Source organism: Saccopteryx bilineata, chromosome 4 (assembly GCF_036850765.1).
Source record: "Saccopteryx bilineata isolate mSacBil1 chromosome 4, mSacBil1_pri_phased_curated, whole genome shotgun sequence".
Taxonomy (NCBI): domain Eukaryota; kingdom Metazoa; phylum Chordata; class Mammalia; order Chiroptera; family Emballonuridae; genus Saccopteryx; species Saccopteryx bilineata.
Window position 1 is genome coordinate 266,221,538 of NC_089493.1, and position 25,912 is coordinate 266,247,449.

General features: G+C 44.9%; 2 protein-coding genes across 3 annotated transcripts in view; both read right to left on the reverse strand.

Moving 5' to 3' along the window:
* BAZ1B (bromodomain adjacent to zinc finger domain 1B) overlaps window positions 1-12,161 on the reverse strand; it is a 101,562-nt gene extending 89,401 nt beyond the window's left edge. For both annotated transcript variants that reach the window (XM_066274555.1, XM_066274556.1), the window contains exons 1-2: window positions 11,716-12,161; window positions 2,826-2,942 (exon numbers count right to left, since the gene is read on the reverse strand). In XM_066274555.1, coding sequence (XP_066130652.1) covers window positions 2,826-2,942; window positions 11,716-11,822 — 224 coding nt within the window. In that variant the 5' untranslated portion in view covers window positions 11,823-12,161. The remainder of the gene's footprint in view (window positions 1-2,825; window positions 2,943-11,715) is intronic.
* LOC136336431 (translation machinery-associated protein 7-like) lies at window positions 6,968-7,162 on the reverse strand. Its single transcript, XM_066278100.1, has one exon. It carries the CDS (start codon window positions 7,160-7,162, stop codon window positions 6,968-6,970), a length of 195 nt encoding a protein of 64 aa, XP_066134197.1.
* Window positions 12,162-25,912: the final 13,751 nt, after the last annotated feature.

A 25,912-nucleotide genomic window follows, 5' to 3' on the forward strand; every position in this document is an offset into this window, starting at 1 on the left:
TTCTCTAATTAATCTTCCACACTGCTTCCAGAACAATCTTCTTAAAGTCCAACTTCAATTACCAAAACTATCATAATGTACGTCTCTTGTTCAAAATTACTGCTGTCCTCATACTATTCTCTGAATTAAATTCAAATGTCTCATCTCATCTTCTATATAATCTAGCACAACCTGTTCTTCAAATGTCACCATCTTCATGAAGTCTTTCCCTAATAACTCCAGGTTAGTCTCTTTTTGTCTCAAAAACATACACAGAGAAAGTAGTATTATCTCTATTTGCAAACAGTACATGCTTATACAGTATAAAGAAATGTGCATAGGTACTGTAACCAATTAAGAGTACGTAAAATATGAAAGCTACCCTCAAGTTTACAGTCTACTAAAGGAGGGACCAGACAACCCACAGACCAAATCCAATCTGCTGAGTTTTTATAAATAATATTTTATTGGAACAATCATTCTCATTCATTTCTCTATTATTATCTATAGCTGTTTCCACTGTACAACCTCAGAATTGAACGGCTTAGACAAAGACCATGTGGCCCACAAACCCTAAAATATTTACTAACTGACTGGTGGTGGTGCACTAGACAGTATCGACCTGGAATGCTGAGGGGTCCCAAGGTTGCTGGCTTGAGCGCAAGGTCTATGGCTTGAGCCCAAATGTTGCCGACTTGAAGCCCAAGGTCCCTGGTTTAAGCAAGGGGTCACAGGCTCAGCTGGAATACACCAGTCAAGACATATATGAGAAGGAATCAATGAACAATTCAAGTGCCGCACCTACGAGTTGATGCTTTTTATCTCTCTCCCTTCCTGTCTGTCTCTCTCAAAAATAAAATAAGGCGGTGGCGCAGTGGATAGAGCGTCGGACTGGGATGCGGAAGGACCCAGGTTCGAGACCCCGAGGTTACCAGCTTGAGCGTGGGCTCATCTGATTTGAGTAAAAAGCTCACCAGCTTGGACCCAAGGTCACTGGCTCCAGCAAAGGGTTACTCGGTCTGCTGAAGGCCCACGGTCAAGGCACATGAGAAAGCAATCAATGAACAACTAAGGTGTCGCAATGCGCAACAAAAAACTGATGATTGATGCTTCTCATCTCTCTCCTTTCCTGTCTGTCTGTCCCTGTCTATCCCTCTGTCTCTGTAAAAAAAAAAAAATAATAATAATAAATTTTAAAAATAAATAAATAAATAAATAAATAAAATAAAATATTTACTAACTGGCATTTTATAGAAGAGTTGCCAACCCCTGGTCTAGTACACTAAAAAAGGCATATACATAGGCCCTGGCTGGTTGGCTCAGTGGTAGAGCGTCGGCCTGGCATGCAGGAGTCCCGGGTTTGATTCCCGGCCAGGGCACACAGGAGAAGCACCCATCTGCTTCTCCACCCCCCCCCTCTCCTTCCTCTCTGTCTCTCTCTTCCCCTCACGCAGCCAAGGCTCCATTGGAGCAAAGTTGGCCCAGGCAATGAGGATGGCTCTATGGCCTCTGCCTCAGGCGCTAGAATGGCTCTGGTTGCAACACAGCATCGCCCCCTGGTGGGCATGCCGGGTGGATCCCGGTAGGGCACATGCGGGAGTCTGACTGCCTCCCCATTTCAAACCTCAGAAAAATACAAAAAAAAAGAGCATATACATAAATCAGGGGTCCCCAAATTTTTACACAGGGGGCCAGTTCACTGTCTCCCCCAAACCACTGGAGGGCCGGGCTATAAAAAAACTATGAACAAATCCCTATTCACACTGCACATATCTTAAAGTAAAAAAGGAAATGGGAACAAACACAATATTTAAAATAAAGAACAAGTAAATTTAAATCAACAAACTGACCAGTATTTCAATGGGAACTATGGGCCTGCTTTTGGCTAATGAGATGGTCAATGTGCTCCTCTCACTGACCACCAATGAAAGAGGTGCCCTTCCTGGAAGTGCGCAGGGGCCGGATAAATGGCCTCAGGGGACCGCATACGGCCCGCCGGCCCGCCATCCGTAGTTTGGGGACCCCTGACATAAATAAAACTAACCTAAGACAGAATCACGTAAGTGACCCAAAGAAAGAAGAAACAGGCACCAGGTTAATAAACTTGACTAATTATTAATCAGTGCCGAAGCCACAACTAGAACTCAGATCTCAATTAAAGCCCGTGTTCTGCTACACCAGCAAAAGAGAAGAATTACATGCTCTCTGCTTATTTGCTATTAAAAGAAGTCAATGAGAAATCCACAGAAAAAGGTTCTATTCCAAATTCCCAAGAATAATTTATCTTCCCTAGTTTCTACTTATCTTTTTTAGGTTCTTACTGCCCAAATTCTGAATGTTTTCTTTAAGAGAATACCCAGACAAGTAAGCACTTTGAATATAAACAAGATTTTTAATACTCCTCATTCAACTACTTCATTTAAATGGTCTTCAGATTGCATTTATTTTTAATAGCTGCTATAAATACTATTTTAACTTTCAAGTGATCACAAAATTAAAAATCTTTCCGCTTATTTGCTGCCTTCGTATTACTTCTAGATAACATTCATTTCCATTGCTTAGAACCACATTTTCAAAATATTTACAAAATAAAAGTATAGAGCAAGAACACTCAAAAGCCTGGTAAATACCTAAATAAGTATACATACAACTATATATTTCACATACTTTGTTACTAGCAAAATTCCACTAGGAAAGGGCACTTAGACACCAATACGGTATACTGATGCAATGTATCCCAATTTGTGTCCCATAAATTTTAATAAAAATACTGCTTTACAGTTATTATACCCCCTTTTCTAATAATGTGAAAATGTTGCTAGAAAAGCAATGTTTATAGTACTTACAGTTCAGCAACTTCCTGTTCCTCTTCCCAAGCCTCCTTGTGTGTTAGTTGACTACTTCCAGTACTCTTACATGTCCAAATGCGCTCACTATACCTTTCCAAGCGGGCTTCATACTCTCTATTAGCAGTGGCTCAGGAAAACAATATTGAAGCAACAGAGAAAACTAATCCATATCCATAAAATAATTATCATACTGGCCCTGGCCGGTTGGCTCAGCGGTAGAGCGTCGGCCTGGCGTGTGGGGGACCCGGGTTCAATTCCCGGCCAGGGCACGTGGGAGAGGCGCCCATTTGCTTCTCCACCCCGCCTCCTTCCTCTCTGTCTCTCTCTTCCCCTCCTGCAGCCAAGGCTCCATTGGAGCAAAGATGGCCCGGGCGCTGGGGATGGCTCCTTGGCCTCTGCCCCAGGTGCTAGAGTGGCTCTGGTCTTGGCAGAGCGACGCCCCGGAGGGGCAGAGCATCGCCCCTGGTAGGCGTGCCAGGTGGATCCTGGTCGGGCGCACGCGGGAGTCTGTCTGTCTCTCCCCGTTTCCAGCTTCAGAGAAATACAAAAAAATAAAAAATAAAAATAAATAAAATAAAAAATAATTATTATTATCATACTGTATATAGAAACCTACAGCCTGACCAGGCGGTGGCACAGTGGATTGATCATCAGACTGGGATGCAGAGGACCCAGGTTCAAAATCCCGAGGTCACCAGCTTGAGCGCGGGCTCATCCGGCTTGAACGAGGGCTCACCAGCTTGAGTGCAGGTTGCTGGCTTGAGCGCAGGTTGCTGGCTTGAGCATGGGATCACAGACATGACCCCATGGTCGCTGGCTTGAGCCCAAGGTCACTGGGTTGAGCAATAGGTCACTCACTCTGCTGCAGCAGCCCCCTCAACCCCAGCCCGGTCAAGGCACATATGAGAAAGCAATCAATCAACAACTAAGGAGACTAAGGAGCCACAACAAAGAATTGATGCTTCTCATCTCTCTCCCTTCCTGCCTGTTCCTATCTCTCCCTCTCTCTGTCTCTGTCACACACACACAAAAAGAAACTTTCAAATTCAGAAACACATCAAAAGACATTATCTTATTTTTCGCTCCATAAGAAGCACTTTTCCTCCCAAAAGTGGAGGGGAAAATGCCCATGCGTCTTATGGAGCGAATGTTTGGGGGTTTTTTTAGCTGCTGTGGGTTCCCAGACAACTAGAAGAGTATTTGAACATTAAAGTCTCTTCACATTTCTTAATAACAGTGCTAATGGTTGTTAATACTGCTGTTGAGTTTACATTGTTGAAATATTATTATTATTATTATTATGGTATATTTTATTAAATATTTTAACACACCATTTGGTTCAGATTTTTTTTTTTCTTACTTTTCTCCTTAAAACCTTAGGTGCAGCCTGACCTGTGGTGGCTCAGTGGAGAAAGCATTGACCTGGAACGCTGAGTTCGCCGGTTCGAAACCCTGCACTTGCCTGGTCAAGGCACATATGGGAGTTGATGCTTCCTGCTCCTCCCCCCCTTCTTTCTCTCTATGCTTCCTGCTCCTCCCTCCCTTCTCTCTCTCTCTCTCTCTCTCCCCTCTCTAAAATGAATAAAAAGAAAAAAAAATTTTTTTTAAAAACAAAAAACCTTAGGTGCATCTTATGGTGTATCTTATGGAGCGAAAAATATGGTAGTCCTCTATTTCTTCATACCTGCCACGGTGGCAGGTTCATCCCCAGACAGGGGAAATACAAAAAGAGCTTGAACACATTAAATAAGTGGAACAACAAATCGATGTCTCTCTCTTTTCCTTTCTAAAATCAGTAAATCTAAAAAAAACATTTTTTAAGTCTAAAACTGAAATTCCTATAACAACCCCTAACATTGGGTATTTTAAAGTTTATGTAATATTGGTCTGGTTATTTGACCTATGTTAAGAGAAAGTGAGAGGCTGACCTGTGGTGGAGCAGTGGATATAGCGTCGACCTGGAACACCGAGGTCACTGGTTCGAAACCCTGGGCCTACCTAGTAAAAGGTACATACGGGAGTTGATGCTTCCTGCTCCTTCCCCCTTCTCACTCTCTCCTCTCTAAAAATAAAATCTTTTAAAAAAAAAAAAAGGAAAGCAAGAGAAGAAAACTGAAAGCAGAAAAAGTCAACTGAAAGAATATTGAGTCCGCTACCTCTAAATTCTATTTCAGATTTTAGGTTACCAATATAAGTCACTCAATTTCTCAATCTCAAATAACCACCCAAAGCAAATGCCTATTGAAGTCTTTATGTTCCAGCAACTGCTGCACATATAATTGCAGAGAAAAATGTCAAAGCAATTCTCCAAAGGTTGTATAAGCTATAAATGATATTTTCAAGTCCTCAACTATCTCATTATGCATCTACTTTTTCATGAGTTCAAGGACTACCTCCTTACCACCACAACATGCTGCTTCTTTGTTCTCTTTAACCTTGGAAAAAGACTCTTTCTTTCAATAAAGTACTGTACTTGGTACTCTGAAAGAAGTGGATGAGAAAAGTATAGAGATTAAATAAATACAACTATAACCCTAGAAGTTCTTAGTGAGACTAGAAAATGCCAAGATTTGCTTTTTATCCTATTTTTTCTCCTTGAACCAGTTTCTCATTAAGTTAAAATAACTCTTAACAGTGGGCCCTGGCCAGATAGCTTGGCTGGTTAGAGCACTGTCCCACTACCCAAAGGTGTCAGGTTTGATCATCGCTCAAGGCACATAAAGGAACAGATTACGTTTCTGTCTCTCTCTCTCTCTCTAAAATAAACCAATTTTTTAAAGATTTTATTTATTGATTTTAAAGAGAGGAGAGAGAGAAAGGGGGGTGGAAGGAGAAATATTCAATAGTTCTCTTCTCGTTTGTGCTTTGACCAGGCAAGCCTGGGGTTTCCAACTGGCGACCTCAGCGTTCCAGGTCAACGTTTTATCCACTGCGCCACCACCAGGTCAGGCAAACCAATAAATTTTTTAAAAATTGACTGACCTGTGGTGGCACAGTGGATAAAGCGTCAACCTGGAATGCTGAGGTTGCTGGTTCAAAACCCTGGGCTTGCCTGGTCAAGGCACATACAGGAAGCAACTACTACTTGTAGATGCTTCCTGCTTCTCCCCCATCTTTCTCACTCTTCCCCCCCCATCCAAAAATCAATAAATAAAATATTTTTAAAAAATAAATGTTTTTAGGCCCTGGCCAGTTGGCTCAGCAGTAGAGCATCGGCCTGGCGTGCGGGAGTCCCGGGTTCGATTCCCAGCCAGGGCACACAGGGGAAGCGCCCATCTGCTTCTCCACCCCTTCCCCTCTCCTTCCTCTCTCTCTCTCTCTTCCCCTCCCGCAGCAAGGCTCCATTGGAGCAAAGATGGCCTGGGCGCTGGGGATGGCTCCTTGGCCTCTGCCCCAGGCGCTAGAGTGGCTCTGGTCGTGGCAGAGCGACGCCCTGGAGGGGCAGAGCGTCGCCCCTGGTGGGCGTGCCGGGTGAATCCCAGTCGGGCGCATGTGGGAGTCTGTCTGACTTGTCTATCCCCATTTCCAGCTTCAGAAAAAAAAAAAAAAAAGCTAGCTAAAAAAATCCTGTCTTGTAACAACTTAATGTCAACTCTTTTTTTTTTTCAAATGAGTTGGTTTAATTCAGGTGTACAGAATTTGGGGCAGTATAAAGACTAAGAACACACTTGTTCAGGATTCTGGTTGGGTTTGCTCTGACCGCACAGCTAAGGCTAAAATGACAGAGTGAGAACTAAAGAGATGAGCGAGCCACTACATGGTGGTTATCGTTTTTTTACAAAAGTTTATTCTTAAATATACAATAGGCTTCAAGACAACACTTCATTCTAGCTATACATGACAAGAGATGTTATGACAGGGAATCTAGATGTTAAAACAGAAATGGAGGCCTAACCTGTGGTGGCACAGTGGGATAAAGCGTCAACCTGGAACACTGAGGTTGCCAGTTCGAAACCCTGGGCTTGCCTGGTCAAGGCACATATGGGAGTTGATACTTCCTGCTCCTCCCCCTTCTCTCTCTCTCTCTCTCTCACTCTCTCACTCCTCTCTCTCTAAAAATCAATAAATAAAATAATAAAAATAAAAAAGAAGGAATGGAATTAAGGATCATCATCATTGCCCCAGGCTCAAGGAACAGCTCACTTTTTGCCAGATTTCTTAATTCCACCCGATGCTAGGGGGCCCTTCCCCGCAGTCTTCATTTTTAGCTCCTCAAGTTTCTTCTGCTCCTCTTTTTGCTTCTGCTTGAATGCCTTATCTTCCTCATCCATCTCCTTGGCCTGTTTCTTGGGCTGCTTCAGGGGCTTCTTCTTGCCACCTTCGAGGCCAGACATAGCGCCTGCCACCCCTTCCCCAGACCCTCGCCAACTCTCTTTTTTAAGATTTTATTTATAAATTTTAAAAAGGAGAGAGAAAGGCAGGAGGTGGGGGGAAGTGAGAAACATTAGTTGGTTCTCATATGTGCCTTGACCAGGACCAGGCAAGCCTGGAGTTTCAAACCTGTGACCTCAGCATTCCTGGTTGATGCTCTAGCCACTGCACCACCACAGGTCAGGCAACTCCAACGCTTTTTTTTTTTTTTTTTTTTTTGGTGAGACAGAGACACAGAGAGGAACAGAACAACAAGAAGGGAGAGAGATAAAAAGCATTATTTCTTTTTTTTTTTTTTTTTTTACAGAGACAGAGAGTCAGAGAGAGGGACAGACAGGAATGGAGAGAGATGAGAAGCATCAATCATTAGTTTCTCGTTGCGACACCTTAGTTGTTCATTGATTGCTTTCTCATATGTGTCTTGACCATGGGGCTTCAGCAGACCATGTAACCCCTTGCTCAGCCAGCGACCTTGGGTCCCAGCTGGTGAGCTTTGCTCAAACCAGATGAGCCCGTGCTCAAGCTGGTGACCTCGAGGTCTCCAACCTGGGTCCTCTGCATCCCAGTCCAACGCTCTATCCACTGTGCCAACGCCTGGTCAGGCGAAAAGCATTATTTCTTCATTGCGGCATCTTAGTTGTTCATCGACTGCTTTCTCATATGTGCCCTGACTGGGAGGCTACAGCAGAGCAAGTGACCCTGGGCTCAAGCCAGAGACCTTTGGGCTCAAGCCAATGACCATGGGGTCATGTCTATGATCCCAGGCTCAAGCTCAAGCCAGAGGAGCAACCTCGAGGCCTCAAACCTGGGTCCTCTGCATCCAAGTCCAATGCTCTATCCATTGCACCACCACCTGGTCAGACAACTCCAACTCTTAAAACATGCTCTTCCTCTCCCCCACTGCCTGCCCTCGCCTGTCTCTCTCTCCCTTCTCTCTAAAGTCAATTAAAAAAGAAACCATGGCCTGATCCGTGGTGGGGCAGTGGATTAAAGCATCAACCTAGAGCACTGAAGTTGCTGGTTTGAAACCCTGGGCTTGCCTGGTCAAGGTGCATATGGGAGTTAATGCTCCCTGCTCCTCCCCCTTCTCTCTCTCCTCTCTAAGATGAATAAATAAAATCTAAAAATAAATAAAAAATAAATAAATAAAATAAAGAAACCATGCTTCATGCTTCCTCCCTCCCACTCTAAAATCAATAAATAAACAATAATAATAATAAAATAAAATATGCTTGAGTCACGTTTTTCTAGGCAAGTCAAGTTATTCTGGTCATATTCTAACAGACCTTCCTCATTACACCAGCTAAAAAGTTCTCATATATTGATGCCACAAAAATTATTAACCAGTTGTTTCTTGGCTTTAGAATCTAGAATAGTTAAAGCAATACAACAAAAATATTAATCTACAACAGGCTATCTGTACATTCAGTTCCTCCTTAAAACCCACCTTGACTTAAGTCAGTCAGTGTAACATCCTATCGTCAAATAATCACATAAAAAGTTGATTCTAGGCCCTGGCCGGTTGGCTCAGTGGTAGAGCGTCGGCCTGGCGTGCAGAAGTCCCGGGTTCGATTCCCGGCCAGGGCACACAGGAGAAGCGCCCATCTGCTTCTCCACCCCTCCCCCTCTCCTTCCTCTCTGTCTCTCTCTTCCCCTCCCGCAGCCAAGGCTCCATTGGAGCAAAGATGGCCCGGGCGCTGAGGATGGCTCCTTGGCCTCTGCCCCAGGCGCTGGAGTGGCTCTGGTCGCAAGGGGACGATGCCCGGGAGGGGCAGAGCATCACCCCCTGGTGGGCAGAGCGTCGCCCCCTGGTGAGCGTGCAGGGTGGATCCTGGTCAGGCACATGCAGGAGTCTGTCTGACTGTCTCTTCCCGTTTCCAGCTTTAGGGGAAAAAAAAAAAGTTGATTCTAGCCTGACCAGGTGGTGGCGCAGTGGATAGAGCGTCAGACTGGAATGCCTAGGACCCAGGTGCGAGACCCCGAGGTCATCAGCCTGAGCATGAGCTCATCTAGTTTGAGCAAGGCTCACCAGCTTGAGCCCAAGTTCGCTGGCTCGCGCAAGGGGTCACTTGGTGTGTGCGTCATTACAACCACCATTGTAAGTTTAATAAAGACATACAATAATGCCTTTAAGAACATAACCTCACGGCTTTAAGTCAATAAAATGTCATATAAATTTGTCATAGACTATACATGCAATCAAAAGGTAGTACTTAGAAAATACCAAAGTATCTAATCCTATTAAAAACATAATTGTAAATATAAACTAAGAACTGGAAATAACTATTTCAAATCCAACAGTTACCTAACTACATGCTTGTTTTCCTCTATAAAATCCCTAATAGCCTAATAAAGAAATATGCCAACCTGCTAACCACACAATAGAATTGTTTAAAAACCATACTTAAAGTGCTTTCACTTGTAGACAGTCACATTCCCAAGTGAGCAATTTCCCAACATGTAATACAATTTAAGAATTCCTTTGTTAAAAGGGTGCTATAAATACCGGTACTGGAATTTTTTAAACGAATATTTTTATTAAACACATACCACTTTAAAAGTTTCAGGCTTCAGTTTTCAACTGTCATCATAAAAGGAACCTTCATATATATCATTATATTTGAAAGATTTCAGTAAATGATAGGAAAAAGCCTGTGCTGCCAGTTCTAAATTAACTACCTAGAGCCATTTTTACATGGCTCAGTACCTATTACAGACTTAGAACTTATCTTTTCTCCGTCTTATGCTCCTTTAGAATCAGACCTGGAAAATTAACATCTGATATTAGTGCGAGTAACCATCAATTGCTCAAAAGATAACATCTGAATGACATGAACCACAACTATTTTTCACTCCACCAATGTCTGAAATGTTATTTTTTCTTAAAGTAGGGCACCTTTAGAATAATGCCTTATTTAGTAGAGCTAGAGCACTTCTCCAAAGTAACCCAAAAGTCTAACAGGACAAGAAACAGAACCAGATTACCATCCCCACCCCTCCCTTAAATGGACCTTTATCACAGACACAAAACTGAACTGACATCATTAAAAGGAACAGCATTCCATGTTTTTTTAATTTACATATAGGGATGAAGTAGGAAAAGCACTGGATTATACTCCTGATTCTCATCATTTACAGCATTAGTCAACTTCAATTCTCTGGGACCACCTGGCAAAGCAGGCAGGAGAACCTGAACATTTCCAAGACCCATTCAGCTCTGAGATGCTCTAGTTATATGTTAAGAGCCTTCCTACAGCTTGAACTCACTTTCCAGGTCTTTACATGTAAACACTGAACCGTCACAAACTGCACTCGAACAAGAATGAAATTATCCTATAAAGTATTATATTAAAAGAGATGATAAAAAAAAAAAAAACGAAATCAAGTAATATCCCTCACTTGGCCACTTCCTCCTCTACACAAATGCAAGCAGAAACTACAAAGTCCTTCCAAAGAGAAAGGGTTGATAATACATCAGCCTTCACTCTTGAAGCTTTCTGTACATTAAAGAAAGCCTCACTCAAAAATCTCTTACACTTAAGCGTCAAAAAGGACTGAACTGGCATCCATTAAAAATAAATAAAAGTCGTAGAACTTTTAATCAAAAGACTACGCTTGTGCAAGGAACAATGATTTGAGAGAATGTTTAGTATATAAAACATCAGCCTGGCCCTGGCCTCACAGCTCGGTTTAGAGCGTCCTCCCCACACGCAAAGGTTGGGGTTCCATCCCCGCGGTTCAGGGCACACACAGAAACAGAGAGATGTTTGTCTCTCTCTCTCTAAAAATCAATAAATAAACTTAAAAATAAACCGCCTCGTGCTCCTAAATTACAACGTAAAGCTTTATGTTTTTAATTTTGCTTAAAAACAAATACCAATTCCTTCTAAAGCGTCACAATTCCAAACCTGTGCAAGCCTAGGGAATGAAGGCATCAGCTCCTCCAAAGTAAAAATTTTTTCCTTCCTTCTCCTCTAAGTCTGGAACTTTCTTCTCGGTTTTGTGCCTCACGATCCTGTCAGTTCATCACCAGTCTAAAACCCACTCGGGAGGGGAAAAACACAAGCGCCTCGGCCGAGATCAGGGGACTACGCTGTTGAAACTTGTACAAGCCGGATCACGAGGCCACGCGGGTACAATTTAAAAAACTTAAGTTGAAGGTTTAATTTTAATTAAAAAAAAAAATGCGCAAAGAAAACCCCGCTACCCATGGTACTTGGACCTAAAGCCAACCCCAGGGGGTGTGGTGGGGAAATCGCTCCACGAAAGCGAGGCCCAGGAACAAAGTGCGGAGCCGGGACTGGATGGAGGGCGCGGGGCTCCGCAGCGCCCTGACCAGGGTCGGTCCGCTTCCCCCGCCCGCCCCCGGCAGCGCGGGCTCGAGCTCTGGATGTAGGCCCGCCGGCGTCGGGCACGCTGACAGCTGCCATCAGCGCGGGACTGCGTGGCCGTCTGCCCCGGCGACCCCCAGGCCCACCCCGCGAGCTGCCTGGCCGGCGCAACTAGAAAAGGATACTCCCGGGTGCGGAAGGCCTCCTGAGTGTGCGCGATGGTGAAGAGCGGCTCCTCGCCGGGAAGCGGCTTCACCAGCGGGAAGGGCTTGCGGCCCAGGAGTGGCGCCATAGCGGTGGCGGCAGGAAAGACGGGCTGCTCCTCAACCCGCAGCGCAACACTAGGCCCCGGGCCGGAGCGAGCGCCCGGCTTCCCGGGGTAGAGTGGGGGAGGGGAGGGGTGAGAGGGCGGCGCGAACTCGGCTCCCTCACTGATGGCCCGGCCGCGCAAGAGCCATGGAACCGGCCGCAAGGGCGCAGAATTCCTACGCACACCGCTGGGGCTGCCTGGTAGCCTCCCGCCAACCTTTGCTACTGGTCTCCGCGTTAGGCAGTCACGACTCCTCAGCTGCACCGGAGGAAATTATTGAAAAATGGCGGGAGATTCCCTCCTCCCCCCCCGACCCGGCCAATGCACACACTAACTTGCTCCCCTGTGGCGCCGGTGGCGAGTGCTCCAATAGGCGGAAAGCTGATCAATCCTCACAGTTTATTGGCTCATAGGAGCTGCCGCTCTGCGCTTGGGTCCCACCCTCTCCCCGACTTCGTAGTTGGGTTGCAGCGCACTTGAGGGCAGTAAGAAGAGGTGAAAGGTCACGTTATGTAAGCGCCGGTGACAGGCATGCGGGCCTCCAGCAGCGGAGTTTAAAGTGGGGGATAGCAGGAACCGAAAAGTCGGGAATTCAAGGAGGTCGGCATGGGGAAACCCCCTAACACATACAGACACTGCGCCATCTGTCACCTACGGCGACACAGACATCCGGGCACCACTGTCCGTGTGGTGCGCCGGAGGGGGGAGGGGAAACGCGCGGCCAGGGGCTTTGTCTTTCCACTTGTGCTCCGCCCCCTTCTTAAAGGCGCCGCGCTCGGCCACGCCCGGGCAAGCGCGGGTAGAGCGGATGCCAGGAGGGGTTGGCGGGAAATACCCCCAAGACAGTCTAAGCAAAGATTCTACTGAAAGATTCTACTGAAAGCTTCCGTATTGCTCACCACAAAATTTACTGCTGTACTGAGTGTGGTTGAGATCTGGATGTAAGTATGGTGCTTTTCTCTAGGGGACTGCTGGAAAGAATAATATGGAAGTTTCTTGGAAAAATACATTGAAGGACATGCCTATTGAAGAGACATCCATTCCTTCAAATCGTCTTAACTAGCACCTACAATGTTTAGGGCCCTGTGGTGGGTACTATAAGGAAAAATATAACACAGACTTCACTGAAAAAAATAAACGACAGTCTGACCAGGCGGTGGCACAGAGAATAGAGCATCGGACTGGGATGCGGAGGACCCAGTTTCCAGACCCCGAGGTCGCCAGCCTGAGCGCGGGCTCATCTGGTTTAAGCAAAGCTCACCAGCTTAAGCCCAAGATCGCTGGCTCGATCAAGGGGTTACTCGGTCTGCTGCAGCCCCACAGTCAGGGTACATATGAGAAAGCAATCAATGAACAACAAAGTTGTCGCAACAAAAAGCTGATTGATGCTTCTCATCTCTCTCAGTTCCTGTCTGTCTGTCCCTATCTGACTTGTCTCTATAAAAAAAAAAAAAGGCAACAAATAATCATAATTCAGCCTGACCAGGCGGTAGCACAGTGGATAGACCGTTGGACTGGGATGCGGAAGACCCAGGTTCAAGACCCCAAGGTGCCAGCTTGAGCCCAAGGTCGCTGGCTCGAGCAAGAGGCCCCTCGGTAAAGGCACATGAGAAATCAATCAATGAACAACTAAGGAACCGCAACAAAGAATTGATGTTTCTCATCTCTCTCCCTTCCTGTCTGTCCCTATCTGTCCCTCTCTGTCTCTGCCACACACACACACACACAAATCATAATTCTATGGGATGAGTGCTAACCAAAGTGCACAGTAAGAAAACAGCAATAACTGGGCCCCACCAGATGGCTGAGCATCCTCTGCATGTGAGAGGTTCTTGGTTTGATCCCTGGTCAGGGCACATACAGGAACATATCCATATTCCTGTCTCTCTCAAATCAATAAATAAAATTAAGGAAGAAAAAAAAAAAGCCTGATCAGGCGGTGGCGCAGTGGATAGAGCATCGAACTGGGATGCGGAAGGACCCAGGTTCGAGACCTCGAGGTCGCCAGCTTGAGCGCGGGCTCATCTGGTTTGAGCAAAACTCACCAGCTTGGACTCAAGGTCGCTGGCTTGAGCAAGGGGTTACTTGGTCTGCTGAAGGCCCGCGGTCAAGGCACATATGAGAAAGCAATCAATGAACAACTAAGGTGTCGCAATGCGCAATGAGAAACTAATAATTGATGCTTCTCATCTCTCTCTGTTCCTGTCTGTCTGTCCCTGTCTATCCCTCTCTCTGACTCTCTCTCTGTAGAAAAAAATAAAATAAACTTAAAAAAAAAAAAGATGGCAATAACTGTGTCTGATAAGAGTAAGGACATTTGAGCTGCTTCTCCAAGCAGACTATACCTACATAGTCCAAAATCTGCTTGGCTATTCAATTTATTCAGAAACAAACTGATAACTTTCTCCCTATTAAACTCTCTATTTTGGTTCAAATATCTTCAGTGGGCCCAGAACATTCTTCCCAGCCTGTTCAACAGGGCTAGACTGCTAGGTATCCATGAAGGCAGCATGCCAATACCAGACCTTTTCCCTTTTCCTTCTCACCTTGAGGTGAGTATACCCCTAGTAAAACATAAGTTCTAGATCAGACACCACTTCTATCATATTAAGCCTCCTCTGATGACCTAGCAGAGAAGGGAGCTCATCTTCCTTCAATAGCCATTTCTTCAAAGAAGATTAGGAGAAACCTCAGAGCATATGGCATTGGAGTTGATAGTGAAAATAGAAGTAGTACTTGACGAAGCAGAGAAACGCGACACAAAGCTTGTAGGCATAGGGAACAACAGAGTAGACTTGGTAAATTCAGGACATGTGCCTAAAACATAGGAATTTTGAGGCAGAAAATTTCAAGAGATGGGAATGGCAAAAGAAGTGATCACCCTGGCCACAGCAGGTGATGGCTGGCGTGACCAGTTAGAAGAGAACTGCAGCAGTGTGTAGCAGTGATACCAAAGGCCTCAAATGTAGCCAGATCAGTAGAGAAAGCAGACAGATTTAAGAGGCACAGGCTAGATGATTAATGTGATACACATTTGCAGGACTAGACACTTAACAACAGACTACACAGAGTAAAGACTCCAAAAATATTGGCCCTGGCCGGTTGGCTCAGCGGTAGAGCATCGGCCTGGTGTGCGGGGGACCCGGGTTCGATTCCCGGCTAGGGCACATAGGAGAAGCGCCCATTTGCTTCTCCACCCCCACCCCCTCCTTCCTCTCTGTCTCTCTCTTCCCCTCCCGCAGCCAAGGCTCTATTGGAGCAAAGATGGCCCGGGCGCTGGGGATGGCTCCTTGGCCTCTGCCCCAGGCGCTAGAGTGGCTCTGGTCGCGGCAGAGCGACCCCCCCCGAGGGGCAGAGCATCGCCCCTGGTGGGCGTGCCGGGTGGATCCCGGTCGGGCGTATGCGGGAGTCTGTCTGTCTCTCCCCATTTCTAGCTTCAAAAAAATACAAGGAAAAAAAAAAGACTCCAAAAATATTAAGAAAAAGTAAAACATTAGGAAACAAATATTTGGTTTGACTGGTGGTGGTGCAATGTACACCGAGGTCCCAGGTTCAAAACCCTAAGTCACTGGCTTGAGTGCAGGCTCACCAGCTTGAGTGCAGGGTCACTGACTCCAGCCTAAGATCATTGACATTATCCCACAATGGTTGGCTTGAGCACAAAGGTCGCTGGCTTGAAACCCAAGGTCACTGGTTTGGCTAGATCTCCCCAACCCCCACTCCACCCCACCCCACCCCACCCTAGCCCACTCCCATCCCCCACCCGCCAAGCAATCAATGAATAACTCAAGTGCTACAACTAGGAGTTGATGCTTCTCATCTCTCTCCCAGTCTCAGTCTCTGCCCACCCCGCCCCCTCAAAAATAAAAGAAACTACAAATCTTTGGAAAAACTTGATATTTCTAAAGAGCATCTAATTGCTCACAAAAATGGACACCATATTTAAAAAAAAAAAAAAAAATGGACACCATATTCATTTCAGCACTTGGGGCCAATATGTACTGAAATCTAGCCATCGTGTTGGTAGAGATCTAGAATGAGAGACTCTGTGATGAGCTCAGTTTTAGCCATAAAGACCAGACACTCTGGAGAGGTATCTAGAACACAGCTGGAAAATTTGAAGCCTGACGTCAAAGCTAGAGGTAGAGTATTGTGAGCACAGGTTATCACCTAGAGCTCCAAAATAAGGGGTGAATAAGAACATCCCCAAATAAAGAACAGTACTTACCTAGGACAGGGGGAATTATGGTTGTTTTCTGTTTATTTTATTTATTTTTTTATTTTTCAATTCATTTTCTACAGTGTTTATTAATTTTACAATATAAAAAAACTTTAATGTGACTCTTGCTTGGTGGATGTCCTCTATTCCTATGGCTCAAATTTACAAACAATGATACTGATTAACACAATAATTTAATATCTTGTCCTGAAGATGTAAAAAAAAGAGGGAGAGAGAGAGACTAAGTTAACAGGTGTGTTAACTTTGTGTCCTAATACTTACATTGATTCTTGTGGCTGACAAAACCCTTGAGTTTACTCTGCCTATCCAGTCTTCAGTTGACTAACTCTCAGCAAGCCCCAACTGGACTACTTCCTCCTAATCCCTAGAATTCCCCACTGCCAGAGTATATTTCTTTATGTTCTGTGTATTCCAAATCCCACACTTTGTCCTAATGCCTTTTTTTTATTGTTCCAGCCCAGAGACACTTTCACTGAATTTTCATCTTTTTTTTTTTTTAATTTTTTATTTTATTTTATTTATTCATTTTTAGAGAGGAGAGAGAGAGGGAGAGAGAGAGATAGAGAGGGAGAAAGAGAGGAGGGGGGAGGAGCTGGAAGCATCAACTCCCATATGTGCCTTGACCAGGCAAGCCCAGGGTTTCAAACCGGCGACCTCAGCATTTCCAGGTCGATGCTTTATCCACTGCGCCACCACAGGTCAGGCTGAATTTTCATCTTTTTAAACATAATTTTAGCAAAATGTACTTACTGTTCAATGTGTTTTCTCTCTAGCATCTGAATAAACAATAATAAAGAGCAGAGATTAAAATGTGTAGTTTCCAAGAGTCTACACAAGAGTGTCCACTGCTTAGCTGCAGTAATAACATTGTCTACAGAAGCATAGCACATTTCCCTTTGCATATCTCCACTGGGTAATTTTATGATATGAGCTCAATCAGCAAGTCTGGTTTTGTGTTCTGTGTCAAATGGAGCTATGCCCTGTCACACACTCATCCTTCACTGATGTAGACATAAACCCTTGCTTAGACAGTTCCAGCTTCTGGCTGGTCTTTTCCTGACTGCCCTGTTGGTTCTTCCAATTCAACACATCCCAAAACCACAGTTTATTATCTCCCTTTCCTCCATTATGCTGTTCTATCTGGGTTTTTTTTTACATCTCTTGAGCTCTACAGCCATAGGGCCAACCAGATACAGTAGCCCCCACCACACTTATAAGCGGGGAAAAGTTCCAAGACCCTCAGTGGATGCCTGAAACCATAGATAGTAATGAAACTTGTATATGACAGAGAAAAAATTCTTGAGAATTTCTAAATTATATTAAAGCAGACCTGGGGGGGGGGGTGGAAGGAGACAGGAGAGGTTCTCAGTTAACAGCTAAAGGGCAAGACCAACAAAAGACTACTTACATTCTTGAATATATGTTAAAACTTTGAATTAACTTCCAGGTGGCTATTTCCACTGGATTATCAAAAGAGAATACCTAAGTAGCTGACTAACAGGCAGTTCCGCTTCTTGTTTATACTTGAATTTGCCAGACATTTGCCCACAACCAATCCCATGAAGCAAATGCTTCTTCCTAATGGACTCTGAACTAGCCCACTTTACCTCCTCCCACCCCGTTTTATCTAGAGCCAACTTAAGGTTTTTCAAAACAAGTTGCATCTTTCTTCTCCAAACCCTTTGCGTAAAAGAGCCCATCAACCCTAAGATTGAGAATATGTTGTCTTCTCCATCTAACCCTGCTGATGGTGGTTTAGGATTCATTCTCTAGGACCAGGTCCTTTTTCTGGCTAGCATTTGTCTCAATAAACCTTTTCTTTTAGAAAAGCTTTTGGCCATGTAAGTTTTTGTTTAACACATCCTACCTTTTTTTCCTATAATACATACATACCTTTCCACTTAAAGGAAGCACTTTATGGCTTCTCTGTGGCATATCTTTGGTATCACCTCTATTGTACTTTGGGGCCATTTTAAGTAAAATAAGGGTTATTTGAATACAAGCACTTCAGCAGTAACCTAGAAGGCTACAAAGTGCATTAGGGACAGGAAGCGTGTACAATGTGGATACGCTGGACAAAAGGATGATTCGTGTCCTGAGCAAAGACTGAGCAATTTCCAAAAGGTATGCAATTTAAGATTTATGAATTTATTTCTGGAATTATTCACTGGATTACTGAGACCATGGAGAGCAAAACTAGGGATAAAACCAATTCTACCACCAATGTCACTCCATTAAATTTAATTTCTAAGTAAAAATAAAAAAAAATAGCCCTAACAAGATTGCTCATGTTAATCCTAATCCAGAGGGACTCAAAACATTGAAAACACGAGCAAAATCCGTCGATTACACACCAAAGCTTTATTGTCTAGCTTGGCCAAGCGGCGGCAACTCCAACAGAAATCTGAGGGAGAGCGCGCCGGCCCTTTGTTCTACTTAGTTTTTATAGTTTTGCAAGCAGGAAGTATAGAAGCAAAAATTGCAATTAGGTGCCTTTACCACTATTGGTTATAGTCTAATGCCCTTTAACATGATAGGACCATGTTCAATTTGCAAGCCATACATCATTTTGGAGAAAACAAAATTTACAAGTCAACACAATGATAGAAAGATGTCTCTTTACATATTAAGAGACATTCCTATATTTTCTAATGTTTATCCACCATCTCTTTGTCCAGAGTCACACACATTAACTATATGCATTCATATGAGAGAGGTAGTTTCATGGGGACAAATGCCCGCAAATGGCTCATTATTATAAGCAAAGGTTTATTTTGGCTTTTCACTTCCTGCACCTGGCTAGCCATTCACCCCTTTCCCCACAGGTGTGGTGGAATGTCAGGGAATCCATGTTTTCCTTTCCTTTGCATTTACACTACAATGCCAAGGGCCTTCCTGGTTTTATGCCAATCACACAGTACAGAGATTATTCACAAAATTTCTCTGCACACCTTAACCCAAATTAATAAAATGTTCTTTTTTTTTTTTTTTTTTTTTTTTTCATTTTTCTGAAGCTGGAAACGGAGAGACAGTCAGACAGACTCCCGCATGCGCCCGACCGGGATCCACCCGGCACGCCCACCAGGGGGCGACGCTCTGCCCACCAGGGGGCGATGCTCTGCCCATCCTGGGCGTCGCCATGTTGCGACCCTCCTGGGTGTCGCCATATTGCGACCAGAGCCACTCTAGCGCCTGGGGCAGAGGCCACAGAGCCATCCCCAGCGCCCGGGCCATCTTTTTGCTCCAATGGAGCCTTGGCTGCGGGAGGGGAAGAGAGAGACAGAGAGGAAGGCACGGCGGAGGGGTGGAGAAGCAAATGGGCGCTTCTCCTATGTGCCCTGGCCGGGAATCGAACCCGGGTCCTCCGCACGCTAGGCCGACGCTCTACCGCTGAGCCAACCGGCCAGGGCCTAAAATGTTCTTTTTTTAATTATTTTTATTTATGTATTTATTTATTTTAGCGGGGAGAGAGAGAGAGAGATAGAAGGGGGAAGGAGCAGGAAGCTTCAACTCCCATATGTACCTTGACCGGGCAAGGCCGGGGTTTTGAACCGGCAACCTCAGCATTCCAGGTCGACGCTTTATCCACTGCGCCACCACAGGTCAGGCAATAAAATGTTCTTTAAGCCTCTTAAAATATTAATATCGATTCTGTAGCTTTTGGTACTTTACAACACCTGCGGGTGAGGTGGCGCACTGGTTCCTCAGGGCTCCTCAGCAGCTCGGTTGGTTAGTGCATCATCCAGATGCAAAAGGCTGCTGGTTTAATCCCGTCAGGGCACATACCAGAACACATTGATATTCCTATCTCTACCTTCCTCTCTCTCTAAAATAATTTTTTTAAAAATCTTGTTAATAAAAATAAAATGAAATAGTTTATAAAGAATATTATATCTTTTGGGGGCTTACAACTATTTATTAAATTTAAAAAGTAAGTTAGAGCCTGATCTGTGGTGATACAGTGCAGAGTGCGTCGACTTGGAACACTAAGATCACTGGTTCGAAACCCTAGGTTTGCCTGGTCAAGGTACATACAAGAAGCAATTGATGAACAACTAAAGTGAAACAACTGCCTGATCTGTGGTGGCACAGTGGATAAAGCGTCCACCTGGAATGTTGAGGTCACCGGTTCGAAACCCTGGGCTTGCCCGGTCAAAGCACATACGGGAGTTGATGCTTCCTGCTTGTCCCCACCCCTCCTCCTCTTTAAAATAAATAAATTAAATCTTTAAAGTGAAGCAACTGAAATCTCTCTCCCTCTCTCTAAAATCATTAAATAAAATTGCTAAATGAAAAAAAAGTTAGAATAACAATTAAAATTATAGCCTGATCAGGCAGTAGCGCAGTGGATAGAGCATTGGTCTAAAATGCAAAAGACTGCCTGACCTGTGGTGGCGCAGTGGATAAAGCGTCGACCTGGAAATGCTGAGGTCGCCGGTTCAAAACCCTGGGCTTGCCTGGTCAAGGCACATATGGGAGTTGATGCTTCCTGCTCCTCCCCCTTCTCTCTCTCTGTTTCTCTCTCTCTCCCTCTCCCTCTCCTTTCTAAAATGAATAAATAAAATAAAAAATAAAAAAAATAAAATAAAATGCAAAAGACCAAGGTTCAAAACCCCGAAGTTGCTGGCTTGAGCACAGGCTCAGCAGCTTGAATGCAGGGTTGCAGTCTTGAGCATGGGATCATAGACACGACCCCATGGTAGCTGGCTTGAGCCCAAAGGTCACTGGCTCAGCTGGAGCATCCCCCACCCCATCTTAAGACATATATGAGAAAGTGAACAACTAAAGTGCTTTAACTATGAGTTGATGCTTCTCATCTATCTCCCTTATCTGTCTCTCTCTCTTAAAATAAATTATATTGCCTCTACGCTTTATAAAATTGGGTACACTAGCACTATTCTTTATATTAAACGATGTAATCCTTTTTTTGCTTCTTGTATGTGCCTTGACCTGGCAAGTCCAGGGATATGAACTAGCAACCTCATCATCCCAGTCCAACACTCTGTCTACTGTACCACTGCTTGGTTAGGCCAAAACAATCTTTAAAAAAAAAAAAATCCTACCTGCCTAAGATCTTGAACTATCCCTTTCTTGCCATCTCCACAGCATCCTACATCAGGCCTTTATTATTTCTTGCCAAAACTACCACTATAACTTCCTTCTTTTAAAATGTTTTAAGTTATATTAAAATTATATACTTTTCATGGTAAAATGAACTTAGTTCCAAAAAGGAAACATATAAACAATTAAAAAACCAAACCAAACCAAGTAGTTCTACAAAAAGCAGCCCTGCAGTGCTGTCCCCATCTACTTCCTGCTCCCCCAGGCAGCCATTTGCAATTTGTTAAGCTGTTTCCTCTGGTATTTACTTCCATATTTCTAAATAACATATGTGTTGGGCAAACCAATGTGTTTCAAGTGTTTTTAGGTTTGCTCACTGGTATTAGGGCAGCACCAAGTGTGTATAGCAGGGGTCCCCAAACTACGGCCCGCGGGCCACATGTGGCCCCCTGAGGCCATTTATCCGGCCCCCGCTGCACTTCCAGAAGGAGCACTTCTTTCATTGGTGGTCAGTGAGAGGAGCATAGTTCCCATTGAAATATTGGTCAGTTTGTTGATTTAAATTTACTTGTTCTTTATTTTAAATATTGTATTTGTTCCCATTTTGTTTTTTTACTTTAAAATAAGATATGTGCAGTGTGCATAGAAATTTGTTCATAGTTTTTTTTATAGTCCGGCCCTCCAAAGGTCTGAGGGACAGTGAACTGGCCCCCTGTGTAAAAAGTTTGGGGACCCCTGGTGTATATATAGCCTATGGAAGGCTGTGGCTTGCCCTCAGGGTGGCAGATTGCAAATTGCGAATTGCCTTCCTGCTTGGGAGGGGCGATTGTTTGCTAGAGTTTGCTGGAGAAGGGGTTTTTTTCCCCAGCCTGTTTGGCTGGGGAGTGCTGCGGTGAGTCTGGAGGGTGAGTGCTGAGAATGAGTCCGGGTTTTGGAACCGGAGAACGGTAGACCGAGTAGGAGCTTGGGAACCCTGATTTTGGCCCGGCCTGTGTGGCTGGGGAGTGCTGTTTCGCTTGTGGGGCTTGGGAGTCAGGGAGAGTCTGAACTGAGAAAGGGAAGTCGCCTTCCCTGCCTGTTGCTCAACCACCTTTACGAGACTGTTCGTTTTTGTTGTTGTTGTTGTTTTAAAGACTTTATTCATAGCCTGACCAGATGGTGGCGCAGTGGATAGACCGTTGGACTGGGATGCGGAGGACCCAAGTTCGAGACCAGCTTGAGCGCGGGCTCATCTGGTTTGAGCAAAGCTCACCAGCTTGGACCCAAGGTCGCTGGCTTGAGCAAGGAGTTACTCGGTCTGCTGAAGGCCCGCGGTCAAGGCACATATGAGAAAGCAATCAATGAACAACTAAGGTGTCGCAACGAAAAACTGATGATTGATGCTTCTCATCTTTCTCCATTCCTGTCAGTCTCTGTCTGTCCTCTCTCTGACTCTGTCTCTCTGTGGAAGAAGAAAAATAATAATAATAAAATAAAGACTTTATTCATTTTAGAGAGGAGAGATGAATAGAGATGGAGAAAGGGGAGGAGCAGGAAGCATCAACTCCCATATGTGCCTTGACCAGGCAAGCCCAGCATTTCAAATTGGCAACTTCAACATTCCAGGTTGATACTTTATCCACTGCACCACCACAAGTCAGGCTGTCATGAGACTTTTTTTTTTTGTGGTAGAGACAGAGTCAGAGAGAGGGACAGATAAGAACAGACAGACAGGAAGGGAGAGATGAGAAGCATCAATTCTTCCTGTGGCGCCTTAGTTGTTCATTGATTGATTTCTCATATGTGCCTTGACCAGGGGGCTACAGCAGACCGAGTGACCCCTTGCTTGAGCCAGCTACCTTGGGCTCAAGCTGGCGACCTCGGGGTCTTGTACCTGGGTCCTCCGCATCCCAGTCTGACGCTCTATCCACTGTGCCACTTTCTGGTCAGGCCAGTCACGAGACTTTAATAAATGGAATGGCCCACCATTTTCTCGCTCCACAATTCTTTTACTGTCTGCCTGAATCCAATGAGAACCTACATGACCATGGTGGCGACTCCTGGCCTTATAATAAGTAATGCTATTCTTTAGTTTTTCAGGGGTGTTTTTAGGTTTATTTTTATTGATTTTTAGAGGAAGGGAGGTATCAAGAGACAGGAACATCTGCATCTGTATGGGCCCTGACCAGAGATCGAACCAGCAACTTCTGCGCTTCAGTATGATACACTAACCAACTGAGCTATCCAGCTAGGGCAAGTTTTTCAGTTTTAATATTAACTGCCTTTCCTCAGTGGAAAATGAAGACTTAGTCCTGTTCTTCCCCCAGACACGCTATGTACACATATATTCCCAAACCCTGGCCAGGTAGCTCAGTTGGTTAGAACATCATCCAGATATGTCAAGGTGGCATATCCCCAGGCAGGGCACACAGAAGAGTCAACCAGTGAATGCATAAATAAGTGGAACGACAGGCCCTGGCAGGTTGGCTCAATAGTAGAGCGTCGGCCTGGCATGCAGGAGTCCTGGGTTCGATTCCCAGCCAGGGCACACAGGAGAAGTGACCATCTGCTTCTCCAGCCCTCCCCCTCTCCTTCCTCTCTGTCTCTCTCTTCCCCTCCAGCAGCCAAGGCTCCATTGGAGCAAAGTTGGCCCGGGTGCTGAGGATAGCTCCATGGCCTCTACCTCAGGTGCTATAATGGTTCTGATTGCAGCAGAACAACGCCCCAAGATGGGCAGAGCATCGCCCCCTGGTGGGCATGCCCAGTGGATCATGGTTGGGTGCATGCGGGAGTCTGTCTGACTGCCTCCCCATTTCCAACTTCGGAAAAATACAAAAGAAAAAAATCCCAAAATAATTATATTGCAATTGCTTAAATTAAAATTGTGTATAACTGCCTGACCAGGTGGTGGCGCAGTGGATAGAGTGTCGGACTGGGATGCGGAGGACCAGGTTCGAGACCCCAAGGTCACTAGCTTGAGTGTGGGCTCATCTGGTTTGAGTGAGGCCCACCAGCTTGCCCCCAAGGTCACTGGCTTGAACATGGGGTTACTTGGTCTGCTGTAGACCCACAGTCAAGGCACGTATGAGAAAGCAATCAATGAACAACTAAGGTGTCGCAATGAAAAACTGATGATTGATGCTTCTCATCTCTCTCTGTTCCTGTCTGTCTGTCCCTGTCTATCCCTCTCTCTGACTCTGTCTCTGTAAAAAAAAAAAAAAAAAAGTGTATAACTTATGATTATGTATTATTCAGATTATACATTTCCTTTCTTGTTTTCCGACTTCTTCAGTCTATTTTTAGTTTTCTATGTACCTATACCTGCTTGCTCTATCCTCAAACTGAATGTCTACTCTTTTTTTTTTTTTTTTTTTTTTGTATTTTTCCGAAATTGGAAACGGGGAGGCAGTCAGACAGACTCCCACATGCGCCTGGCCGGGATCCACCCAGCATGGCCACCAGGGGGCGATGCTCTGCCCATCTGGGCCGTTGCTCTGTTGCAACCAGAGCCATTCTAGCACCTGAGGCAGAGGCCATGGAGTCATCCTCAGCACCTGGGTCAACTTTGCTCCAATGGAGCCTCGGCTGCGGGAGGGGAAGAGAGAGACAGAGAGGAAGGAGAGGGGGAGAGGTGGAGAAGCAGATGGGTGCTTCTCCTGTGTGCCCTGGCCGGGAATCGAACCTGGGACTCCTGCACGCCAGGCCGACGCTCTACCACTGAGCCAACCGGCCAGGGCCTGAATGTCTACTGTTAATACATGCAAACATATCAGGTGGGCAATATCTTTCCAATCTGTCCCCCTACCTAGTAGATTCATACATATTTTTCATATATATATATATATATATTTTTTTTTTTAATTGGGCCTCTCACTACCCAGAGGGAATTTATGTAACTTATGAATAACTTGTGATCCTTCCTTGTCTTTTCCCTTCCTTTTTTAAATTTTTATTTATTGATTTTAGGAAGCAATAGAGACAGAAATCATCTGTTTCTGTACATGCCCTAAGTGGTGATTGAACCAGCAACCTTTGCATATTGGGATGATACTTTAATCAACCAAGCTATCTAGCCAGGGCTTCTCCTTCTTTTTTTTTTTTTTTTTTTTTTTTTTTTTTTAAATTTTTTATTTATTCACTTTAGAGAGGAGAGGGAGAGACAGAGAGAGAGAGAGAGAGAGAGAGAGAGAGAGGAGAGACAGAGAGAGAGAAGGGGGAGGAGCTGGAAGCATCAACTCCCATATGTGCCTTGACCAGGCAAGCCCAGGGTTTCGAACCGGCGACCTCAGCATTTCTAGGTCGATGCTTTATCCACTGCGCCACCACAGGTCAGGCAGGGCTTCTCCTTCTTTTCTTCATTTCCTCCTCCTAACCCTGACCACATCAAGATTCCGGGGTGGTACTAGAGACTGCTACCCTGAATTTCTTAGATTATCATTGAAGTGGTGCTAAAATAGAAGTCAGTGTAAAAGAATGGTTTCTATTACAGGTAAACGTTCCTTTGTGGGCTCTACTCCAGCACCTACCACACGATGTTCTATGCAGTTCCGCGGAGAGGTCCAGCTCCTGAGCCAGTCTATTTGCCTCCTGAGGGATGGGATTCGTAGCCCCCCCCCCCGCCCCCCATTCCCAGTCCTAGTGCCTGGTCATGATGTAACCACAAATGTAAACTGCTATCTCTTCTTGTTAGCTTTCTCTCCTGCTTAACTTTTGTGACACTTGATTTCAATAATTGTTTCTTATTTACAGAAACTCTATTTGGTTCTTTTCTGAATCTGCCTGGTCACTATTT